The sequence below is a fragment of the Miniopterus natalensis genome, chromosome 2 (assembly GCF_054644295.1).
Source record: "Miniopterus natalensis isolate mMinNat1 chromosome 2, mMinNat1.hap1, whole genome shotgun sequence".
Classification (NCBI taxonomy): Eukaryota; Metazoa; Chordata; class Mammalia; order Chiroptera; family Miniopteridae; genus Miniopterus; species Miniopterus natalensis.
Window position 1 is genome coordinate 70,119,782 of NC_142082.1, and position 25,894 is coordinate 70,145,675.

Sequence of the window (25,894 nt, forward strand, 5' to 3'; positions counted from 1 at the left end):
GCTCATATGCCTGCATTTAAGGGAATATACAGCAAGGTAGGCTTCTAGGAAAAAAAGCTATAAAGGAAATAAACATACTGAATTATAAATAATGGTCAGTGTTCTCAGACAGCAGCTACTTCTTGCAATTATGAATCTTACACGTTTAATCTTTGAAATGGCTAATGGTCGTCACTCTACGAAGCAAATATGTGCCAATGGTTCCACACACCATTTCCCACCTCAATGCCCAGTGACCTGTACTTGGTTCTAGGGGAAAAAAAATTACAAAACAAGACTGATCCCAGCACAAGGCACCTGTGGGATTTGATTCAGGACACCAAAGGCCTTGACAAAGATGGGAGCATTGGCGCCTTGAAGAGGATGCCTTTGCTAGAGCTTAAAAGATGCGCATGAGTTAGCCTTGTGAAAGTGACAGAGGAAGGGCATTCCCAGGCAGGGGGAGTGGTTCTAGTAAAGCCAGAGGTTTTTAAGTTAACTGATTTATTGAGGGGGAAGGAGGGAGATGTGGCCTAGGAACAAGCAGGCAAAAAGAGAATTCAGTTAAGGTAGGAAGTACTAAGATGGAAATATAGGCAAAAACTGTATCTTATACTGCAGCATGTTAAATTTTAATTTTTTAATTTCTTACTTGGTAGGTAAGAAATAGGAGACCAATCAAAGGTTTCAGGCAAGAAGAGGGCTGGTTAAGTTTCCATTCTAGATGGATCACCTTGGTAGCTTTCCATGCGAGAGCGGGTGCAGATTTAGCAAGGAAGAAAGCATGTCATTAAAAAGAAGGCCGCCTCTTGAAAAGGTGCTCCCTTTTCAAAGCACCACAACTAAATGAAAATGTAGGCAATAATTTACTTCATAATAGATAAGTCAATTACGTTGTGCTCTGAAAAGTCACTAAGTACCCAAGGAAGTCAACGTAGGAAAAAAAATACCAGTGTGTTCAGGGATGGGGGAAACTTGTTTGGTTTAAGGGTAGGAATGACTGAAGACGCAAATTGTGTTCCAAGTGGAAAACCAAAGGCCTACTTTGAGAGAGAAGAATCCAGTGTACGAAGGGGGGGGGGGAAGACACTGCAGAACACAAACTTTTCACAGATGGGTACTAATCCGCAGATCACATTTTACCAGGCCAGTCCAAAAGCTGCAAATGTAGCCCAGTTTGCTGTGTTGAATCCTGACTGTGTGTTTATATTTGCTCTTTTATAGATACTCTTTAATTCTTAGTGGTGTTGGCAAAGCAATCCTTGTGGACATCACAGCTTGATTTCCAAGTCTTGGGTCTGAGACAGATTGAAGGGCTACTGTAGTCTTAGATGTGATAGCTGCTGTTGTGTGAGCACATGGAAAATGAAGAAATGGTATTGCTGGGTGTCAATATGTGTAAATGTTATGTTACACTGATGTATTTCATTGAAATAGGACAACAAACTTTCACTGCAATTTTAAAAACCTGTTAATCTAATCTTTATATCTCCTTCCTCCACCACCTTAAATAGCTGTTGACACTAAAATAAATATATTCAAAATAATCACTTAACCCACTCAGCAGTTGATTTCTTACTCCAGATTTATTACACTCTGAAATATAAGCTACATTTTTACAAAATAGAAATTCCTTGTGAGTGGAATAAATTTTATTTCTGTATAAGCTGGATATGCTGATTTGTTTTATGAATATTTTATAGAAACAGTCACAATTTTTTTAAAGTTAACTGATTTACTGAGCGAGGAGGAGGGAGTTAACAAGAATCTACCTGCATAGAGAGTCCTAGCAGTATATCTCAAACACAGAGGTATAAATTTGAGAGTCAATGATGCAAACTTTGGCAAAAACATTTTACAAGAGTGAGTTTTGGTGTTTATAAAAGCAAGCTGAATTCCTTTTAAAGGACTTTTGTACATATATGCATGTTCATATCCTATATGCATATACAGCTTTCACTTTGAAAAAGCCCAGTATTAGAATCAAATTTACAAAACAGGTTAAGTTAGTGTTGACTGACTTTTAACAATAAAAGGACTCACCACAGGTTTTATTTAAACTTATATTCAAAAGTAATCAATTTACATATGGTTTTTAGGTACTTACTATGTAAAGGTAAATGTATCTGTCTATACATTTATACATGTATAACCTAAACCTAGCAAATAGCTGATACTATTTTCTAAGTTTGGCTTACTAAACCTTTTCCACATCTTAACAGCTTTTAAATCAAATATAGAGAAGTCAGTCTTCATTAGGCTATGAGTGATGAAAATAGATAATGGTAATGAAAATAGTATACCCACTAAGCTATAATTAAGTCCTTAGGTTTAAACACCAAATTATTAAAAACCATTTGTTTTAAGAGGCATACCCCCACAAAGTTCTTTTTGTGAGTTTAGTAATAACTTTACAGATATTATGTCATATTCCTGTTCTTTGTGCCTGCTCCTTTACAAAAATTCTCTTCCTATCAAATTCCTATAATTGAATCAGAACCCCAGAAAATTCAATTCTTTTTTCTCATCTCTAACATGGTTACAAAAATTTTAATAGCAACTAGAGAACTTGAGAGAAATAAAACCTACATATATACTTAAAAAAAAATAACTAGCATTATATTTGCAAATTTACTTGCAATTACTTAAAAAACAAACAGCCAGGCTGGATGTGGCTCAGTGGTTGAGCATTGACCTAGGGTCCAGGAGATGGTGGTTCAATTCCCAGTCAGCGCACATGCCCGGGTTGCGGGCTCGATCCCCAGGCGGGGGTGTGCAGGAGGCAGCCGATCAATGACGAACTGGTGTTTCTCTCTCTCCCCCCCCCTCACTTCCTCTCTCTGCAATCAAAGATATATTTAAAAACAAACAGAACAGACAAACATGATTTCTGTGGCTTTCTGTCCTTCAGCCTTCTAAGGTGTGAATTTAATTGCTAAAAATTTTCTTTTCAACTGCTTATTTTCCATCATCCTAGACTATCTTTTATAATAAATTTGCTTTATATAGATATAGTCAAAGGCCTGGAATAAGTCAAGCATGAACTTTAACTTCCCCTTGGCAACACATACTGCTTTTAAAGGCAAGTGGTCTCTTTGCAATTAAAACCATATTCCTACTTGTTAGTCACTGAGGTAACTATATACACAGTAAAAAAGACCTCCACAGGATATACTCTAACACAATTTACTCAACCAGCACCATAATTTTTAATATTCACTTAGCACCTATGTGTAATTAGACAAGCAACATCTGAGAAAATTCCAGTTGCAAAAGAAATGTGAGTCATTTCTGTACTATGCCGTGGCTCTCCATGAATACTGAGCATTCTAGTATTCTCAGCTCCATTTAAGTAGTATCTCAGCAGTGATAAACCAGGATCTTGTCCAAATATTCTCAATTTGTTTCTCTCGACTGAAACAGATTTTCTTTCATCATGCAGTACCACACAGCTATATGGATTCAATGTCTTTATCATGATGACCCTATAGTTCTAATGACAGAGGAACAAAAATAATCATGAGCATCTGTCCCCTGCCTTTACATCTATGTAAGGGGGAAACAAATTCAACGAAGGAACAAGCAACCAAGCAGCTTTTTACTTTTCTAAATTTATTGGGTATGAGGCATTAGAGATGATTAGTGCACTAACATCTCTCCTTTATTCTCTCCTTTACTCCTTGAAATCAGTGTTTTTTAAGGACAATGCCCCATGTCATTACATATTTCAATACCATCAGTCATTAAAAAACAGACTTACTGGGCCCTACCCCAAACCCACTGATTCAAAAATCTCAGGAGGGAAGCCAAGAAAGCCTGCATTTAAAACTCCCCGGGTGGGGGTTACTCACCATCAAGTTTGAGAATCAGTATCCTATAGCTTATACGGCAGCATATCTGCCCATACTGCAATTTTTAGTTGCCTGGTATCTGGGGTAACTGTCAGAAAGTTAGTACAAGATTAGGATAAATAATTTAAGTTTTAGGTGAGTTAGATGATTCTATCACCAACTATCTGAGTTTTGTTAAAGAATTGTTATAGAGGAAAAAGTATACCAGTGTGCTCTGGGGGGAAGAAATGTACCTGTGAAACCAAAGTTGTATGAGTATTTAAGATTTATTCTAGCTCTAAAATTCTGCTTTTATTTTTCTGTGCTTCCTCATATTGACGGGATGGAATGCAAATACATGTTTAAAGTAGTAATAGGTACCAAAGCTACTTCTAGTCTTGGCAGATGGTCCATAAAAACACGCTCTGCTGATCTGGTTTTTATAATTCTATTAAACATAAAATCCTAAGCAACACTTGTTCTTAAGCCCCTGTTCACAACCAGTTATTCTACTTAATCCAATTTTGTCTCAGTATCTATTCTGCTATAACTGTACTTGTGTTGAAGAACAAGAAATAGCTTTGCTAAACAAAGATTACACTAAAATGTGATATTACGTATAATTTAATGTGTAAGGAGGAAAAGGAATAAGGTGATTATTGAAACTGAGGGCTTCCCACATACCCATTAACTCATATACCATTAACTCAAATTCATTCACATGAATACCATGAGGTATGCTGAGTAAAATTACATTGCAATCTCTTAGATTTATATAGAAATTTGATTTGACTGCATGCACATTTGAAACAAAGACAATGGGGAAAATACTGACAGCACTGAGGACAACATAATCTATATTAAGCTGGGACAAGCCCTGGTCTTGGCTACCACCATCTCATCTGTATTACCCAGCAAGGCCCTGAGTGATCAAGGCCCTTCACTACCCCCCCTCACCCACCAGTGATCTCGACCCCTTGTTCACTCCTGTACCCAGGCCTTCATTTGCTGTTCCTTCTGCTGGGAGGGCTCTTTCTCAAGTATCTGCATGGCTCACTCCTTCAACTTCCTGCAAGTCTGTATTCAAATGACACCTGCTCACTGAGTTCTTACTTGGTCTCCTATCTCAATTTCCACCACCTATTGTCCTTTTTGCACAGTATTCTTCCTTAGCACTTACCATCATTTACCATACACCCTGCTCATTTCCCCTCATAAGCTAAGTCCCATAAAGGAAGAGACTGTTTTGTTCACCAGTGCGTCCCTAGAGCCTGGAACAGTGTTTGGCACGTACTTGGCACTCAATGTCAATGAATGAGTGAATGGGTGTATCATGAACTATTTTTCACTTATCTTTATTATTCTATTACCTATATTAAAGTGAAAACCTACTCCAAGAAAAAAGTGTATAGCTTTTGACAGAAAGACCTCAAGGGTGTTAATGTTAAAAAAATAAAGCAAGCAACCCTCACTACATAGTATTCAATATCTCAATATTTCTTTGGGACTTTCCAGATAACATGTACTTGCCTGGTAAGCAGTTCAAATTCTTGCCAGAGGTTGGAATGCTTATAAATGAAATTGCTTGACTCACTCTTGGTTTCCAAAGCCATTGCATATCTGGCTTTGTAAATCTCCAGCTTTCCTTATCTACCCAAGTTCCTTGGGCTCCAGATTTCCTCTGGAAGGATGACTAATCTCGTTAGAAAATAAATGTTAGTCCTTTCTTTAAGGAAACACAGACATTTTGATTTTAAAACAATTATGGCCAAAAAAAAGGGTCTGAAAATTACATAGCAAAACAACCAACACTTAGATATTACACTGGTTTTGATTAGTTATATAACTGCTATCTAATTCCTTCTAATAATGGAGATAATTTAAGAACAAACCAGATTGAGCTCTCATGGCCGTGGGTTAAAAACCGACTTTAAAAATTACTATTGTTTCTATACTGATGAACAAATGATCAATTTCAAAGGCATGATATTAAAAAAACAGTAAACTTTTAAAAAACTTTTAGTTTGGGGTAAAGCAGGAGTTCTAATACTTGAGTATCTACTATGTGAAAGGCACTGTGTTTGTATTAAACATCCAAAGCTAAGTAAATAACATTGTAACTGAGCAGGACACACAGGGTAAAACAGACACCATTTCTAATAACCCTAAAATCACTGAAACTGCAAGGTGCTATAATAAAGGCATAAACAAGGACTGAACATCACAGCTGGAGTGGCAAAGAATTCCTGTAGTGGGCATGGAATGGGGATTTCGGAAGAGTACAGACATTCTACTGTAGACATTTAAAGAACAAACGCAGTAAGGACATTCTGTGCAGCCTTACCACTGCAAGCAAATTCATGTATCTGTCAATCTATCAACCAAATTCTGAGGCCCACTGCCAGCCAGCCACTGCTCCACCCTCCCCACCCCTCCACATCTAAGAAGCTCATGAGGGAAGAAATGAGTCAACTGTAGTGACACGGCAAAGAGAGAATAGATCAGATTCTGCAACATGCTCATGAGATACTGTGGTATTGCTATAACTCTATCAAAAGACCTAATGAATGCTTCAACCATTAGCAAATAACCCATCTAATTGTTACAAAGTCAGCCTTGACAGTAACACAAGATTAAACAGCTTTCCTAGAGCGGACAATTTCAGTTTTGACACATCAGTAGGAAACTGGAGCTTCTCAAGTTGGGGTAGAATGAATGAAAATACACGGGATGTTCAAACAGAGCAGAGGTGTGCAAACTGAAAATAAGAAAAATATGCAACAGAGATTGTATGTGGCCCACAAAGCCTAAAATATTCCCTATGTGGCCCTTTACAGAGAAAGTCTGCTGACCCCTAGCAGATTGTTGTGAGGCTAGAGCTTAGGTTATACATTGAAGCAGTGACAGTTAAGACTAAAAAATTTTCTTGAGGCTGAACTATGAAAGCCCCTGAATAGCAGTTATTACCAGTCAGACTTGTTACCCTCCTTTCAGGAATGCCACTACTCAACAGGACTGAGAAGAAAAAAGAAATGAAGGACTTTATATTGAAGTAACATTTATTGGTCACATACTTCGAGTCAGGGCTCAAGTCAAATCCTCACAATCTTGAGATGTAATTTTCCCAGTGTTATAGATAAAAGGTTAGATGGGTTAAGTTACTTGTCCACAAAACACACCATTATTAAAATGTCAGAACTGGGAATTTTTAAGATTTAGATTCACGTCACTACCCTTTCCACTATAAAACAGTTGCCTCAGTGGTAGGGTAGAAATGGAAGAAATTATCATTTTGTAACTAATAAATAGCAAAGTAATAGTAAAGCCGAGGAAATGCATCTAATTTTTTAGCATATTTCATGGGCACTAGATATATATCCCTAGCCTAAGCTAGCTAACTTTATGAAAGTGCTCATGTGCAGTCAATTATGTCACAGACAAGGTCAATGTTTAGAGTGCAAATGACCAGCAAAAAGTGGTAATTGGGGGAGAACCCCAAACCTGAGTCTACAGTGATGCCTACACATACTTATCTTTGTACCCTACAGATTTTGGGGGTGGGAGGGAGGGTGGTAGGATTGATGAACTCTTGCAAAAAACATCTATCAGCTTCTTTACACTGATGGAAATAAAAGGACAGAACTCATGGTTTTCAAGGGTGTGTTTCTGCACTTTGTTTTTATAAACCCTAATAGTATCACTGTTTTGAGATTTGAATTAAAATCAGAGAACTTCTGAAAGGAAGTCCCTTAACATTCTACATGAAGTTTGACACCATTAACACTTTATGATTCTTTTTAAGGTACGGCCGAAAATACTTTTAATATTTAAGCTCTGCTTACATAAATTAAAATACTCATTGAAAGTAAAAACTTTTCTATGAACTCTTATACTTTCAAAGGATAAATTTTTAAAACTATACTAACGACTCTTTTTATATCTTTATTGATTTCAGAGAGAGGAAAGGAGAGGGAGAGAGAGAGATAGAAACATCAATGATGAGTCATTGATCGAGCCCACAACCCGGGCATGTGCCCTGACTGGGAATCGAACCCAGATCGCCTGGATCCTAGGTCGACACTCAACCACTGAACCACGCCTGGCTGGGCTATACTAATGATTTTTAACTAGCTGACATACCTTCCTCAAGACTCAGAATGCTGAGTCTTGAAGGACTCAACTTATATAACAGAAAGGCTTCCTATAGATTTCAACCTCTCAGTCTGAAAGCATATGCAATGAGCTGATGCTATCTGTAACACGAAGCACTGGTCTTTGCACTTTGCAGACAGGTACATAACTCTTTCAAAACCCTTGGAGCCAGATGTGTTTCTGAACTCAGAATTTCAAATTTCAGAATACAGATATACCATCTATTTTGTAACAACCTCAGTATGATCTGTGCTAACATTCTACAATTAAACATATTCATGTTTCTGCAACAAAATATGACTATTCATATTCTAAGTTCACATCAGGTTTTGTACCACTGAGTCATACATATACAAACAAATTTAGTTTTTAGAGCCTTTGGATTGGGAGAAATAATTGTGGAATTATGTTAACTCATTCAATTCCTAATAGCCCACTTTGATAGGTAAGAAAACTGAGGAACAGACATCAAGTACCTGCCCAGTCACTCAGCTAATTAAGCAATGCAGCCAGGATTTGATCCCAAACAACTACTATGCAACCATTTAGCAGTACTGCCTTTACATGCATTTAACAGAGCATTAAGTATATAGTATGTGCAACAGTTTACTACTATTTAGTTGCACTGTAGAGTATGGTTTTTTACCTATATAGGCACTAAAGATTATTTTCCTAACTCCCTTTTGATAAACAAAAATTGCCTTTGGGCCTGGCCAGTGTGGCTTGGCAGTTGAGCATCGAACTATGATCTAAGAGACTGCAGTTAAATTCCCAGTCAGGGCACATGCCTGGGTTGCGGGCTCCATCCCCAGCAGGGGGCGTGCAGGAGGCAGCCGATCAATGACTCTCTCATCATTGACGTTTCTCTCTCTCCCTTCCTCTCTCTGAAATCAATAACGAGATATATATATATATATATTTTTTTTATATATTTTTAATTGTCTTTGGGTAAACAGTATTGTTTTTAAAACATCTTTTTGTAAAACGAAATCTTATGATCATAACAAAATATAAAGTCAATGTGATTGGTATGAAAAGTCTCAATGCAAAGTAAAAAATTAAAAATTCATATTCGAAGGCACAGCAAGGGTCACATTTAGAGATTCCGGACAAGCTTGTATTTCAGAATATATAATGCTAACATGATTGGAACAAAGGGACTAAACCTGAATCAATCCAAATTTACTGAAAAATCAGTGATACACTAACCCTAATACATGTATTTAGGAAAAAAACTTCATTTATTTGTACAATAAAAACTAGTATGAGCGCTTCCACATTTAAAGAACTTGATCAGCATAACGTGCCAGTCTTCTTACACCTATAGGAGTTGTACCAGTACCTTCTCTGTAATTATCTGAATTTGAGAAAAATAGCACTTTCAACACAAATGAGGACTACTTGAGGCAAGCGGCAAAAGATCTGTATTTCTAATAAGTTTTCCTTCTTAAGAAACTGGTAATATTCTGTTCTTTAAGAATATACCTTCCTACCCCATGAACAAGAAGAATTTTTAAATAATTCAACTTGCACATTCTCTGCCTGTCAAAAAGTTGGTTTATTAATAAAAATCATTGCACACCTAACTCATTTGCCTGAAGTGGGAATCACAGTTATTAAATGCGTGGGCACTGGAGTCTGACAGGCTGGATTCAAATCCCAGCTTCCTCCTCACTTTTCAGTGGAATGAGTTTGGGCAAAGAACTTAACTTTAGCCTCATTTTTAAAAATCTGTTAACAACAACATGCTATAACTACTTTACTACAGTTTTATAAATGAGGTAGTGTATATAAAGCACTTAGTGACACCTGGCCCATAAAAAGTACTAGAAAAGAATAGCTACTACTGTTATTGCCCTAATGGGTTAGAAATATATATGACTTTAGCTGACTTGGGGGGGTGAAGGGGGGCAAGTTTACGGAGGTAGGAAGAGAAGCTAAGAGTTAAATTACTTTCAGAAGCAAATTACAAGGATGACTCCAATAATATTTGTGAGAAATTCAGTATCTCCAATTTGCTCACAAGTTCTCAGACATTTCCAAAATACAATCTCTTGGTGTAAAATGATTTTACAATACAATATGCATAGTTGGAGACAAAGGAAACCAGATCAATGTAGATCCCACTTATTAAAAAAGGGGAAGAGAGTAAGACGTGCAAACTGCCAGTTATAAAAACAGCCATGAGCATGTCAAGTACAGCACAGGGAATATAGTCAATAATATTCTATTAACTATGTAGGGTGTCCGATGGGTACTAGATTTACTGAGATAATCACTTTGTAAGTTATATAAATGTCTAATCTCTATGATGTACACCTGAAACTAATATTTTGTCAACTGTAATTGAAAAATAAAAAATTATTTAAAAAGTAACAATAAAAAAAATAAAACTACACATGACTTCCTGGCACAGAAAACATATTTTGTCCTTTTAGCTTTTATTATTATTTTTCCTTGGTTCCTCCCAGGCAGAAATAATCAAAATCTGTATTCTTATGGGATAATAATGGCAGGTATGAGTGTAAAGGTAAACTTCTTTAGAGCTGGTTTTTGATTGTTACAAGAAAGGTAGCTCTTGTAACAAACAAAAACACATACACACCACCCAGAATTTTTCTACCTATTTTTGGAAATGTCAGTAATAGCTACAAGTCAGAGAGATGCACATTAATCTGGACAAGGAAGACCCCAGCAGAATTAAAGTGCACTGGGCGGGTCAGATGATAAGTTAATAGGCAATACTGCTCTGAGTCACTGTTGTACCTCAGAGATCAATGACAGAAAGTGATCATGTAGATAACTGGAGAGGAAGAAAGAAAGGTAAAATGGGAATAGATAACCAAATATGTAAGTAATGAACTAAATTAAAATTCTGAACTATTCATAACAATAGTAACATACCCCATTTTAAATGTTTATTGAAATTTATCTAGAAAATTTATAAAGGACAGTCCAATCTTTTTCTTCCTTGTCCTGTATAGTAGTAGCCTGCTGAGAAATTCTTCTCTCCCAGGGTCAGGAAGACAATAACAATAACTTCTGCAGTTAGTATCACAAAACTAGGGAATGAGAATGTTAAAAAAATTGGAGTTATTAATGCAAGCCATCCTTCCCTTCCATTCCATATAAAGATGGAGAAAGCAGATTATTTTTTTAAAGTGGCCAGTAATTGCCAATATTAAAGACTGAACGTATTTATTAGTTAGCAACCAACTCTAAATGGGTTAGGATACAAGAAAGAATTATCAAAACTGACCCTGATGTTTCAAACCTATGTTTTAACCACCTAAGAGATTACTTGATAGCAGAATTCAAAGTAGATTATCCCATCCGAGATTCTTTGAAGATAGTAGGAAAATTCTGGGAAGTCATCAAGGTGCAAGCGATTACAGAAATCAGAACAAATAAAGAATTTAAAATTAAGAAAGGGGAAAAAAAGGATTCCAGGACTGAACCTTAAAAAGAAATACTAAGTGAAAAACATGTACATTTTGAAGAAACAAAAGGTTAACAAAGAGTGCTAAGAGAACCAAAACTTGAGAACTGAAAATGGGAATCTAGAAAGAAAGTGAGAGCAATTAGTAACAGCTAAGCTAAGACAGTAGAGAGTCAGGATCAAGTTAAGGGGTTCCTAATCAAAACGAAGTTTTAACTTCCCGGAGGTTTACAAATTTTCATCATGTATGATGCTGAAAGATAGCAGTACTTTAGAACAATAGTCTAAACTACTTCAAATTCCCTTCTTTACAATAAATCTATTATATTTAGATCAGGTATATTTTATAATTTTGTAATACAGTCATGTATATTAGGAACTCCACTTGGCTCAGCAAAATTCTGAATCCAACACTAAACAAACCTTGCCCATCGGTAAGCATACTTTATATATAATGTATCCTTTCAAATATAAGAAAAATTATTACTAAATTAAAAAAAACCCACAAATTTCTATTATAGTAGTGTCATTTATAAGAAAGAAAAACATTACTCTTAAGTGACAAAAATGTTTCTGTATTTAGTATCAAAGACTTCTAATTATACCTCTAAAACTCTATAGATTATTTACAGACACAGGAACTAAGACAGGAAGGCTAAACTCATCGAAGATTATAAAGCCAGGTAGTGGCAGAGACTTGCTAGAGCTAGGATTCTTGTCTCTGATGTAGTGCAGTATTCTTCCCTGACATCACCTTTACAGAAAGAGCCTACCTACCCCTTAGGACTAATGGTACTGAGAAATTTAAACATAGAGAATGCAAAATTCACTAATTTTTCCCCTAAGGAGAAAATTTTAGAAATTCATACAATCAAGAACTTAATTTTACCTTTTCCTTCAGTGTTCAAGAACAAAAAAATGTAGCCTGTAGCTCTAAATGGGCAGAAGTGAACCCCCCCCCCCCCCCCAAACAAGCTATGACAACAGGTTTGGGCATGGTCTGGTATCACCCATTTTCCTTATGAACAACCCTACACTTCATGACTAGAAGAGGCTAGCCCACTCTTTTGGAGGCTGAAATGATGGCTGATCATTTGCCTCCCATTCATCCAATCCTCAGCTATGGAGGCATACAGTAGTGCCTTACCACAAAATGTTACTAAATAGATACATATTAGTTTACTCTCCCAGGAGCTACCCTAAATCACTGAAACCAAAGTAATCACAGGGATGTGAGACTTTCTAATAAAGAAAAAAATAATAAAACAAACAAAAAAATAAACCCTACAAAAACCAAACCAACCCACCAGTGCTGTAATTTCAGGAATCCTGCTGTGGCAAAAGCAGCAAGAAGTGAAGCTGGGCTTTCCTAAATCACTCTCTGTTCTCATCTTCACAGATTAACCTTCAGTACAGTTCAATCTGCAGCATGTTCAACTCAGGTGTCTGTGTTTTTATACAGAAATTTGAAGATAAGGATCGAAATCTCAGTGCAATTACAAATACTTCCCATAAGAAGAACCAAATGGGAATTTCCCTGTGATAAATAATTTCTCAAAGTTCTCATTAAAAACTTAAGAAAAAGGTAAATAAACCAAACTTCTTCATAGAAAAAATTGTATTTACAATTCAATTCAAAAGCAGTTTTTAAAAGCAAACAATATAACACTGAAGTTGAAAAATCTATGCTCACCCAAAGTTGCCAAGTCTGATAAATTATTAACAGAATGCTGCATCAAAAATAAGGCAATAACCCAAGATATCCCATGAACAATTCCTCCACTCCCATAACTAGGTAGAACTAATCTATCCAGTAGCAAATGATACCTCACTCCGTTTCAGCATGTCTAAAATCCTTAAGGACAGAGTGATAAAATATGACCTATATTCTTCATTAGACTCTGAACACTTGAAGGAAAATAATTTCTAGAGCACAGAGAGGTAAAGAGGTATAATCTTTGAAAAAGGTACTCAGTGTTCAAAATTCAAGAATGCAATATTAATACACAATGGGCATTAGGTGAATATATGCAATGCAGTAATAGCAAATTAATTTATTTAATACTTTTTCCATTCCATATCATCAGGAGGATTGATTTCAACTTTCCTTTTACCTACATCAGACCAGTTGGTACTCAAAACTGTACCACCAGACTCCATCTGCAATAAGAAATAAAAATAGATTAATTCTTAGACCATATAATCAAAACAACATTTTTTTCTAAAAATTTCCTAAGCGCAGAGTCCCAAATATTAGCTATGCATGGTTCAATCAAAACACAAGACAATCTTTTGATTTAGTCTTAAGCTTTCCAGAGAAGTTAACATGTTCTGTAAAATCTGAAAAGAAGGTCTAGAGTAGGTAGGTAGAAGCATCATGTTCACATAAAAAGCACCACGTCTCCCTCAGCTAATCAGCGTAGAGGTATATGTGGAAAAACTACCTTCAGATGAAAATAAAATGGGCTCCCAAAGAAAATGAGGATGCAATCTCTTTCAAGGACAGTAAAGATCAGGCAAAATAAACTCTTTCTACACTAGTTGGACAAAACTTGACGAGCCCCCTCTTAATGCTCTTTCTGTACCAAGTATATGCTGGAATGTTTTTTTATTTAAATCAAGGTGCATACACAGATATACAAAGTGTTTCAGTAAAGAACTGGTAATCTATTTAGCATCTACTGAATATACCACCCACTAAACCTTGCACATAAATACCTTAAAGTTTTTTCTGGACATTTGTTATCTTAACACAATAAAAATTCATTGACCTGAATCACAGCAAAGAACAGTGTGAATTATTAAAATCTAAACATTTAAAAATGATCAACTTGTTGCTCGCAAATGTGTAAAGTTACATACCCTACTATTACAACAAAACCTCACTATAACCCCCTGCCCCACACTCTCTGCCAAGCTCCCTTACATGGGTTCCTTTGCATCAGATGCTCTTTTCCACCCAAGTTCTTTAGCTGTGCTCCAAACACAACATATTACCAATACTCTGTTGCCTTCTTTGACCCAATATCAGGACTCTACACTTGCAGAATTTGTCTTCTCTATAAGCATAATCACCATAAATATAACAAGTATCACACTGCACTGTTATAACTTTAAAGGTCTGCCTTCTTTCCTTCTTTCTGTTTCCCACCCTTTCTGTTTCCAACTAAAGCTCCTAAAAAACAAGGAGTATATTTTATTAATACTTATATCCTAGACCTAAGCACAATGGCCTGGCACCTGGTAGGCTTTGAATAAAATACTGAATAAAATTGGACAAGTCTACATAATAAACCACCCTTAAGAGGACTGAAGGAAGCATAGTTTATAATCTGATCATATTTGCTGAAATTTATTTCCCTTCTCTCCTAATGGACTGTAGTGCAATTTAGCATTTTCCTCTGATTATTTTGTATATGATGGTCTTTTTGTCCCAATTAGGCTGGAAGATCATACATGATAGACCCTATTTTATCTCTTCTGTATTCCCACAAGGACAGAAGCAACACTAAGTAGGTTCCAGGTCAATGTTGCCAAACAGATGGCTTGTTTTATGGGTGTACATGGTTTAATTACAACTAGCAAAGTTTCTGTATGAAAATGGGTGTAGCTCCTATAATCTATCTTTGAAATTTCACACACTGCTACTTTGTCTGGCAGTCTCTTGAAAGTCAATACTGAGAATGACTTCTGCTTCTGGGGACATGGAGTAAATGTACTTTTTCCTATTCTTCCCATTAAGTACAACTAAAAACCTAAGAGAGAGAGAGGGGCAGAGGGAAGGAGGGAAGGAGGGAGAGAGGGAAATTAAGAAGAGTCTAAAAGGTAAAAAAAAGATGAAAGATCAACTAGAGACCTTGGAACCCCAGGAACAACATGTGGTGAGTTCCCGGGGTTTTCTTTCTGCCTCATTATGTCCTAGAGTCGGAGCTAAAGCTAAAAATGCCAAAGGGTGCAAACAACAACAAAAAAAGTCCCAACAAAAGCCTGATCTCTGTAGCCAAAGAATGAAGGAAAACAGAAAAACAGCCTAGGAAGTCAGAAAAATTTTAGACAATGATCGCTCTACTCCAGCTAAACACCACAGAAAAAACTGTGGTCCCATCTCCACCCAGGCTACCAAAGGCTGAGTGGGGAGCTTACCCATGCTAGGCTGTCATAAACCCACCTCCTCTGCTGCCTGCAGTGTCAATGGAAAAATGTGGGGAGCTGGAACTACTCCCAGCAGTGACAAGGAGATGCCAAGTGTTTAAGGATTTAAGGGAGCCAAGTGGGGTACCTGAATTTCTACCTCTCCCTAGCAGTACTGAGGTGGTGTGCCTTCACTTCCCCTGCCAGACTGAGAGAAAACCAACTATGACAGAGGGTTTAAATAAGATCCAGAGTCCCATAGCATAACATGAAAATGTCTAGGTTTCAACTGAAAACCACTTGACACTAGTGAAAAATACCAGACAAAATACAGATTTCAAATTATATTTAAAAAAAGAAAAAACAATAGATGCTAACATTGAGATGTCAGAGATGTTAAAATCATCTGAAAAAGATTTTAAATTAGTCATGGTAAAAATGCTTCAACAAGAAATTACAAACTTGCCTGAAATAAACAAAAAAGTAAAAAGCCTCAACATATAAAGAAGATACAAAGAAGAACTAAATGGGTAGTTTTAGAATTGGAAAATATAATTGAAATGAAAAGATTAGAGGATGGGCCCAAGAGCAGAATAGAGGGGATAGAAAAAGAATCAGTGAACTGGAAAAGAAAACAAAACAATATAAATCACCAAATATGAATGACAGAGAGAGAATATGGAAATAAAATGAAGAGAATCCTAGGAATGTGTGGGATTTAACAAAATATCTAACATTTGTGTCATCAGGTTGCAGGAGGGAGAGAACAAAGAAGGCAGGTCTGAAAAAATACTCAATGAAATAATGGCTAAAATTTTCCCAAATTTGGGAAGGGACATAAACTACAGATTCAAGAAACTCAGCAAACCCCAATCAATATAAACCTCCAAAAAAACCTTGCCGAGACAAAGAATTTGTCATAGGCAGATCTACCCTAAAAGAACTCCCAAAGGAAGTTATCTAAAGAGAAAAGACGCAAAAGATAGAACCTTGGAACAGAAAGAAAAAAAAAAAAGGGAAGGGAAGAGGGAAGGGAAATGGGTAAATACAACAGAACTTTTCTTCCTGAGAGCTTTTCCTCCTGAGTTTTCTAAATTATGTTTTACAGGTGAGTGAACATTATCACTGATGTAGTTCTAAATGTATGTAAAGGAAATATTATGAAAATTATAAACAAGAGATGGTAAAGGGACACAGAAGGAGGTAAAGTTTCTGTACCTCTCTGAAACTGGCAAAAAACACTGATACCCATAAACTATGATAAGCTATGTATAATGTAGCCAACATAATATCTAAAACATCCACTGAAAATACAAAGAAGGTACTAAAAAAAAGAATACAGATAAATCAAGATGAAATCCTAAACTATGTTCAAGTACTCATAGGAAAGCAAGAAAAACAAAAAAAGAGAAACAACACAAGAACGAAGCAGGAAACAAAAAATAAAACAGTGGACTTAAGTCCTCACATATCAAAAATTACATTAAATGTAAATGGTCTAAATTATCAATGAAAAGAGATTGGTAGAGTAGATTAAAAAAACACGGCCCAACTATATGCTGTCTAAAGAAACTCACTTTAAGTATGACACAAGTACGTTGAAAGTACACGGATAAAATAAGATGTATTATACAAAAATTAATCAAAAGTCAGAAGAATTGGCTATATTAATATCAGAGCAAAGAAAATTACCAGAGAATGACATTATGTAATTATATAAAAGGCTAATCCACCATGAAGACATAGTAATCCTAAATATGCATATGTACCAAACAAAAGAGCTGGAAAACATGTAAAGCAAAAATTGACAGAAGTTAAAGGAAAAATAGACAAATACATGATTACAGTTGGGGACCCTCTCTCAACAAATGATAGAATAAGACAGAAAATCAGCAATGATATAGAGGTATCCAAAAAAAATATCAACCAAAAGAATCTAATTGATATTTATAGAACACTCCACTCAACAACAGCATTCTTTTCAAGTGGAAGGTTAGTTAAGATAGACCAAATCCTGGGCAATAAAACAAACATCAACAAATTTAAAAGAATGTAAATCATATTCTCAAACCACAAGGAAATATAATTAGAAATCAATAACAGAAAGACAACAGGAAAATCTCCAAATACTTGGAAACTACTCAACAAACAACCCAGGAGAAAATGAAGTCTCAACTGAAATCAAAATACATACTGAACTGAGTAAAAATGAAAATATAACATCAAAAATTGTGGGAGACAGCTAAAATTCTGCTGAGAGAGAAATTTATAGTATAAACCTACACAACAGAAAAGAGAAAAAGGGTCATATCAACAGTCTAAGCTACATCTGAAGAATCCAGGAAAAAAAATAGCAAAATAAACCCAAATCAAGCAGAAGGAAGAAAATAACAAAAAACAGGAATTAATAAAATTTAGGAAAAAAAGTTTTTAATCAACAAAGAGTTGATTCTTTGGGAAAAAAAATCAACAAAGCTGACAAACCTCTAGCAAGAATGACAAAGGGGGAGAGGGGGAGGAGAAAGGAAACAAATTACCATTATAGGAATGAAATGGAACATCACCATTGAGACCCTGCAGACATCAAAAGGGTAACAAGGAAATACCACCAACACTAAGAACTTACACAAGCCCAGCCGGCTGTGGCTCAGTGGTTGAGCATCGACCTAGGATCCAGGCGATTGGGGTTCGATTCCCGGTCAGGGCACATGCCTGGGTTGCGGGCTCGATCCCCAGTCGGGGGCGTGCAGGAGGCAGCCGATCAGTGACTCTCTCATCATTGATGTTTCTATCTCTCTCTCTCCCTCTCCTTCCCCCTCTCTGAAATCAATAAAGATTTTTTTTTTTTTTAAAAAAGAACTAACACAAAATAGACCAATTTCTCAAAAACACGAACTACCACAAGTCACTCAATAAATATGAAACAGATAATCTGAGTAGTCCTATATGCTATTAGGATAATTAAAATCAGAATTTAAAATCCTTCCAAACGAAATGAATAGGCCAAGATGATTTCATTGGTTTAAAGAATGTTTAAAGAAAAATGAACCCCAATTCTACACAAGCTTTTCCGAAAAATAGTAGAGGATGGAGTACTTCCTAATCCTTCTATAAAGTTAGTATAACCCTGACTCCAAAACCAGACAAAGTACAAAAATAGAATACTATAGACCAAATCCATCTTGAATACAGACACAAAAATCCTCAACAAAGTATATGAAAATAGAATTGAGTAATAGATAAAAAGAATTATATACTATGACAAAGTGGGATTTATTCCAGGGATGCAAGGCTGGTCCAGCAGTAGAAATCAATCATATTAATCACATAAAGTCACCACTGCAAAAAGTTAAAGAAGAAAAATCACATAATTATATCGACCAATGCAGAAAAAGCATTCAACAAGTCAACAGCCATTCATGATAAAAATCTCAGTAAAAAATAGGAATAGAGCAGAACTTCAATTTGATTGAGCACTGACAAAATACCTACAACTAACATACTTAATAGTGAAAGACTGAAGATGGGGATATCCACTCTCAACACTCTCATTCAACATTAGTGCTAGAAGTTCCAGCCAATGCAATATGGCAAGAAAAGATAAAAGGAAAAAATAAAATTGTCCATATTTGAAGACAATATGATGTAAAAAACAGAAGTAATCTATTCTTCTTAGATCATAAAGAATTTATGAAAAAATCTCCTAAAACTACTAAGTTCAACAAACTCACAGAATATAAGACTAACATTAAAAAACAACAACTGTATTTCTACATACTAGCAATAAACCAATATTAAATATATAATATTATTTATAATCACTCAAAAAAGAATTAAATATTTGGGCATATCTAGCAAAACATACACAACATATATGCTGAAAACTGCACAATGCTGATCAAAGGAATCAGAGAAGCAATAAATAAATGGGTTGGAAAATTCAACACAGTAAACATGTCAATTTCTCTAAATTGATATACAGCTCAATGCAATTCCTAACAGGATTTTTTTGTACATATAGACAAAATATTCTAAAATGTATATGGAAAGGCAAAGGAACTAAAAGAATTTGAAAATTAAGAATAAAGAGAAATAGATCTGCCCAATTTCAAGATTTATATAGCTATAGCAATCATGACTATGATGTTAACAAAGGGATAGACATGTAGATCAATGGAACAGGGAACACAGAAATAGACTCAACTGATTTTTGAGAAAGGTGAAAAGAAATTCAATGGAGGAAAGACAATCTTTTCAATAAGTAGAGCAACTGAACATACACAGGTTAAAACAAACAAAATCCCTTAACCTATGACTCATACTTTATATAAAAATTAACTGAAAATGGATCATGGACTTAAATGTAATAAGTAAAACTACAAAACTTTTATTTTAAAAAAATGTGGGGGGAAAATCTTTGAGATCTAGGACTACGAAGCGTTTTAGATTCGACACCAAAAGCATGATCCATAAAGGAAACACATGATAAACTGAACTTCATCAAAATTAAATACTTTGGCTCTGCAGAAGAGCATTAAAAAAATGAAAAGACAAGCTACAGACTGAGAGAAACATCTGTAAACTACCTATCTGACAAAGACTTGTCAGATTAGTGGTTGTTAGGGGTCAAGAAGGGGTAGGAGTGGGACGGAAGTGGATATGGCTATAAAATGACAAGGAGAGATCCTGTGGCAATGGAAATGTTTTGTTCTTTAACTGTCAATATTATGGTTGTAATGCTGTACTACAGTTTTATAAAATGTTGCCACTGGGAGAAACTGTAAAGGATACAAGCAGTCTCTCTCATTTCTTTTAACTGAATGTGAATCTACAACTATCTCAAAATAAAAAATTTAATTAAAACAAAATTTTTTTAAGCCAACAGTTTTGAAAAGCATAATCATGACCAGTTACCACATGGTAACTTATGTGGAATATCTAAACCTCAAACACACTGATTAACTAAATATTAATTATTAAATATTAATTTTAACTTCCTACTGTAAATATAAATGCCTTAAAGAAGAGAGTTACAGCCCTGGCCTAGTGACTCAGTTGGCTGGAGCGTCATCCCCTACGCCAAAAGGTTGTAGGTTCGATTCCTGGTCAAGGCGCATACCTAGGTTGGAGGTTTGATCCCTGGTTGGGGCACCTACAGGAGGCAATGGATCAATGTTTTTCTCTCACATCGATGTTTCTCTTTCTCCCCCCCAAAAATCAATAAACATATCCTCAGTGAGGATAAAAAAAAAGTGTGTTACATTTTCAGAGCTACTGGTAAAAATCAAATGATTACATCTTTTAGCAAAATAACCTACATAGTTCTACAGTGATGACTTGTCATTAACATCTGAGCACTTGAGGCCTAATTTAGATAGCACTTATGCTGTCCTGACAAAAAGTCTGAATTTTCTTACTCAATAGAGAAATTATTTTTTTTTTAAAAAATGAATAATTAATGTGCACCTTCACTTGCCAAACACTGTTCTGGAAGTTTCCCTTTTGTATTCTTCATCTCTGATACTGAGACTATACATGATTCTAGAAGGTAAACAATGGAAGCTTACATTTAGCTATTGTGATAAATCCAACTAGAATAACTCACCCACTGTAACCTTGGTATTTCTTAAGCCTTTCCAGTTCTAACTCAATGACAAAAATATTTGGTGTAAACCATTTGTTTCTCATCTCCTCCACACGTTTCTGACTTCCTCAATAATTACCCTCAAGTTTAGAGCAAGAAGAAATGTTCAGACAAAACCTACTCAAAAGGTCTCTAGCCCAGCTGGGTGTGGCTCAGCGGTTGAGTGTCAACCTAGGATTCAGGCAATCGGGGTTTGATTCCCAGTCAGGGCATATGCCTGGGTTGCGGGCTCAATCCCCAGTTGGGGCCGTGCAGGAGGCGGCCGACCAATGACTCTCTCATCATTGATGTTTCTATCTCTCTCTCTCCCTCTCCTTTCCTCTCTCTGAAATCAATAAAGATATATTTCTTTAAAAAAAGGTCTCTATAATACATGCAACTTAGTATCAAATTTTATACTTATTCTTTTAAAATTTCAGAAATTTACTACCACAATATATTTTTTTCAAGTATATATTCTTACAAATGATTTGTTCATGGCACGTTTCACTTCATCAGAACCATCTGAATAGATCTGCTGAAATAATTTGTTTAAAGCTGCATCTCCTTCCAACTTCTCATTCTTTTCTTCTTCTTTGATCTCTCCAACCAATTTATCCCAATTTCTTGTATAAAGAGATGATGATGGATATAGGTTCTTTACATCTACAGAGTAAAAAGAAGTGATTAATCAACATGTGTTGATTATACCAAGAACATGTAAACTTTGTGACTATGGTACACAGAATACCTTAGCAAATAATAGGTGACTGAATTTCATGTTTGAAATAAGTATCTTTCTGATACAAACATCAATAATTAAATTTACACTTCTAAAACCTGAATCAACGTAATATAAAAAAATCTAGTAATTTCTTTTGAACAAAGTAACTTCAATGAAGTGTAAACTTTTGGTACATTATGCAAAATTAAAATAAAAACAGATTCTTCATGTTAATAATAGGGGAAATTCATTGAGAGTATACAGGAAGTTTTTTATATTTACAGAAAAGTTGCAAAGATAGTACAAATAATTCTAAAATTAGTTTTAAGTTGCTTAAGAAATTTCTCTTATAAATAAGATTTTAATGTTAACAATGTGGCTTTTCCTGAGATACTTATATATCTTCCAGAGTAGAAATAAACTGAAAATATAACTATCCATCCCATTCAGCAATGAGTTAAGACTTTGTCCATTCTCTCCCCACATTAAAAAGATTGCTTCAATAGGAGATAATAAGGAAGTTCTTAATATTGAAAAATACTACATGGGATGAACTAGAGGTCAATGCCCACACTATACACACACAGCAAATAATAGTATTTGTAGGGATAAATGGAGGCCACCAGCCCAGGGAATCAGGGCACTGTCAAGGCTGCCCCAAAGACCAAAGGAATCAAGATATTGGCACACAAATAATTTAAAAGTAACCTACCCAGTAGCTATAAGAACAGTTCTGTTCACTGTCCAATGGAAATATAATGCAAGCCACAAATGTGAGCCACATATATAATTTAAAAATTTCTAGTAACTACCTTACTAGAATCAAGTGAAAGGCATTTTAATAATATATTTTATTTAACAGAATATATCCAAAATAGTATTTCAACATGAAATAAAAATTAAAATACTATGGTATTTTATATCTTTTTTCATACTAAGTCTTCAAAATTTGGTATGTATTTTACACTTACAGCACATCTCAAATCCAGGCTAGTCATATTTCAAGTGCTCAAAAGGTACATGTGGCAAGCAGCTACTATATTGGAAACTGCAACTACAGAGATTAAAAAACACACAAACTGATTCAAAGATTCCCTATCAATATATTAGAACACATTAATGCTAATCTAAATGTCTTTCTGCCCTCTATATCCCCTTCCTCAAAATAGTTGAGAAATACTCATTATTCATTCTGTTTTTCCATCCTTTCTTTCTCTTCACTGGTAAACCAATTGCCTATCCTTGCCTCAAAACAAAACCACAACACATAACAGTTTTATTCAGGGCAAGCATACTATTTTCCAAATCCTACCTACCTTCCTCTAGTAGTAATCTCCTCTACCTCTCTCTGTACATTATCACTAGTAGCCAAAGAAAATATTTTAAATGCCATAAAAATTAAGAACCTAGGAAACATGGGCTTAATTAATCTTAATGCAGACTCCCCAGAAGGATGGGAATGCAGGTTCTAATTGCCCAGATAGGGTAAGCAATGTGCCCTTATCTGCAGTCTGTAACCTACAGGACACAGGAATCTGACAAGCATATTAATTCTTTACAAAAATATAACAGGACAGGAGGAATAGCATCTTTATGAATATGCAAAGCATTTAGCTTAGAAAAAATTTATAAAATTAAAAAAACCTTTACAGTTGATCTCAGAAAACTTTAACACCTGTAGATAATAGATGAATTACTAAGAGATAACTAACCTAACTTCTTTGCTCATTCACTATAATATCAAATAACTGCAAAGATAGTCATGTCAGCGGAGACTTTCCATTGTTAGGAAATGCAGCAATAAGCACTAAAACATACGAGGTTAACAGAAGAACCAGACCCTGACCCTGAAGACCTGGGTTTATAGTCCTAGACAATAAAAAATGCTAGGTGATCTTAAGCAAGTTGTTTAACCTTTCTGAACCTGTAAAATAGGAGAAACAATACTGGGCTGCCTACTATATAAGGCTATTATTAGAATTAAATGAGATGCTACATTTAAAGTGTTTCTTTTAAAAATGCTTTGAGCTATATATAAACCTCAGCCCAAAAATCTCTGGGAGTCAGCTCCAAGAAAAGCACATAACATCTTTACTACGTCTTTCAAATGAAGTGGGAAGCAGAAGCTGAATTAAATAGCTTAAATACCAATTTGAAATTTCATTCTTAATTATCCAGCCCCAAATTTCATTCTTAAAAATTATCTGTTGGTGTCAGTGTCCTGGCTTTGCTAATTATTCTATAGCTTAGTTACATTATCATGCAGGAAAGCTGGGTGAAGGGTACATAGAAACTCTATTTCTGCAACTTGTATGAGAATCTAAAATTATTTCAAAATAAAAATAAAAATGAATGATCTGTTGGCTAACTCGGTGTTTTCTAAAAGGTTCCACAAGGAAATGTGTTTTCTGTTATAGAAGCAAGCAGTAAAAAATCTAAAAGTAGCTGAAACATAATGTTACCCATTTTAATCATCAGATCAAAAGCATTAATTCTAACCAAAAAGATAGTCCTCTCCATTAATGAGGCCATTGCTGTAAAATATAGTCTAAGGCTGTTCTAAGAGTGTCCTACAGATTAATTATCCCATTAGAAAAATACCTATTACACATGCTTAGAATTGACCTCAAATAAAGTAGTCTGTCCCTTAAAGGGTTAAACGTATTAACCCTAGTTTTTTACTCTTCTCCTAGGCTTTTCTTAGACATTTATTCTTGTTTGCTTCTATCTCTATATTAGCAATATTGTGAAATAGATACTTGACTCAGTGCAACTATGAAATTCTTATAAATCAGAGTTGACAACATCAAAATAGAAAGGAATAAATAAGAAGGGAGAGGATATATTAGTAAACTACTAATTCACTTAAAACCCAAAAAGCACAAATAGGAAAAGCCAACACACAAAAAACCAAACTACTTCCAACTTATGTCAAAAACTGGCAAGGTAAACAAACAATAAATTCCAATTCCCTCTGGTCTTTTGCTGCCATTCATTTATACTCCTTAAGAGTTTAAGAAGTCAGCTCGGCAGGTGTGGCTTAGTGGTTGAGCGTGGACCCATGAACCAAGAGGTCACCAATTGATGACTGGTCAGGGCACATGCCCAGGTTGCGGGCTTGATCCCCAATAGGGAGTGTGTAAGAGGCAGCCAATGACTCCCTCTCATTGATATTGATGTTTCTCTCTCTCTCTCCCTCTCCTTTCCTCTCTCTCAAATCAATAAAAACATAAAAATTAAAAAAGAGTTTAAGAAGTCATAACCTTCATAAGAAAAACCAATATAAAACGATGTAGTTTTCATAATCAAGTACTACAAATACTCTTCTTTTTAAGATATTGCTGTGTGACCCAATCTTGCAAAAAGACCACCTACATAACTAAGAATATTCTCATACTAAAAAATCTAGTGTTTCTGTGCATTTCTTTATTAATTCTAGGATATAAAATGCCCAGGTTATCTCTAATGCCACAGATCATGAATAATAAATAAATTAGTAAGTGAAATTCAAAAAAGAAAAAAAAAAAAGCCAATTTGTATTCATTATAGAGCAAACTTATTATACGTGATGTATATTATAATGGGAACATAAATAATGAAAGCAGAAAGAATGTTCATTACTATTTAATTTCAACTATATTACACAATTTGAATTTAAAGCTCATCAAGGCAAGAAAACAAACCTGTTATGAACTGTTTTGACTTAGGCTCATCTCCTTGTCCCTCTAGTTTTTCCCATCTCACAGCCTCTGGCTTTTTCATTTTAATTTCAATCTGTAGGAAATACCAAATAAAATTCATTATTCAATGTAAAATAGACACAAAAATGTAATTTTCTTAAGTCATCAAGTTTTATAAGAATTAATAGTGTCCTTGAGATAGTTTCCTTAAATTATACAAAGTTAAATTTGAAGAATTTTGAAACATTTGTTTTTACTCAAAAGCCCTTCAAAAACATACACACATTAGAAACTACAATTAAGAAGAGTCTTGAAATCCTTATGCTTTTTTCTTCT

At 35.1% G+C, this 25,894-nt stretch overlaps 1 protein-coding gene across 2 annotated transcripts in view; it reads right to left on the bottom strand.

Moving 5' to 3' along the window:
- Nucleotides 1-10,700: 10,700 nt before the first annotated feature.
- The window catches only part of SUGT1 (SGT1 assembly cochaperone of MIS12 kinetochore complex), a 45,003-nt gene continuing 29,809 nt past the window's right edge, over nt 10,701-25,894 (bottom strand). For both annotated transcript variants that reach the window (XM_087814308.1, XM_016205397.2), the window contains 3 exons: nt 25,562-25,652; nt 21,639-21,820; nt 10,701-13,560 (listed from right to left, as the gene is read on the bottom strand). In XM_087814308.1, coding sequence (XP_087670434.1) covers nt 13,459-13,560; nt 21,639-21,820; nt 25,562-25,652 — 375 coding nt within the window. In that variant the 3' untranslated portion in view covers nt 10,701-13,458. The remainder of the gene's footprint in view (nt 13,561-21,638; nt 21,821-25,561; nt 25,653-25,894) is intronic.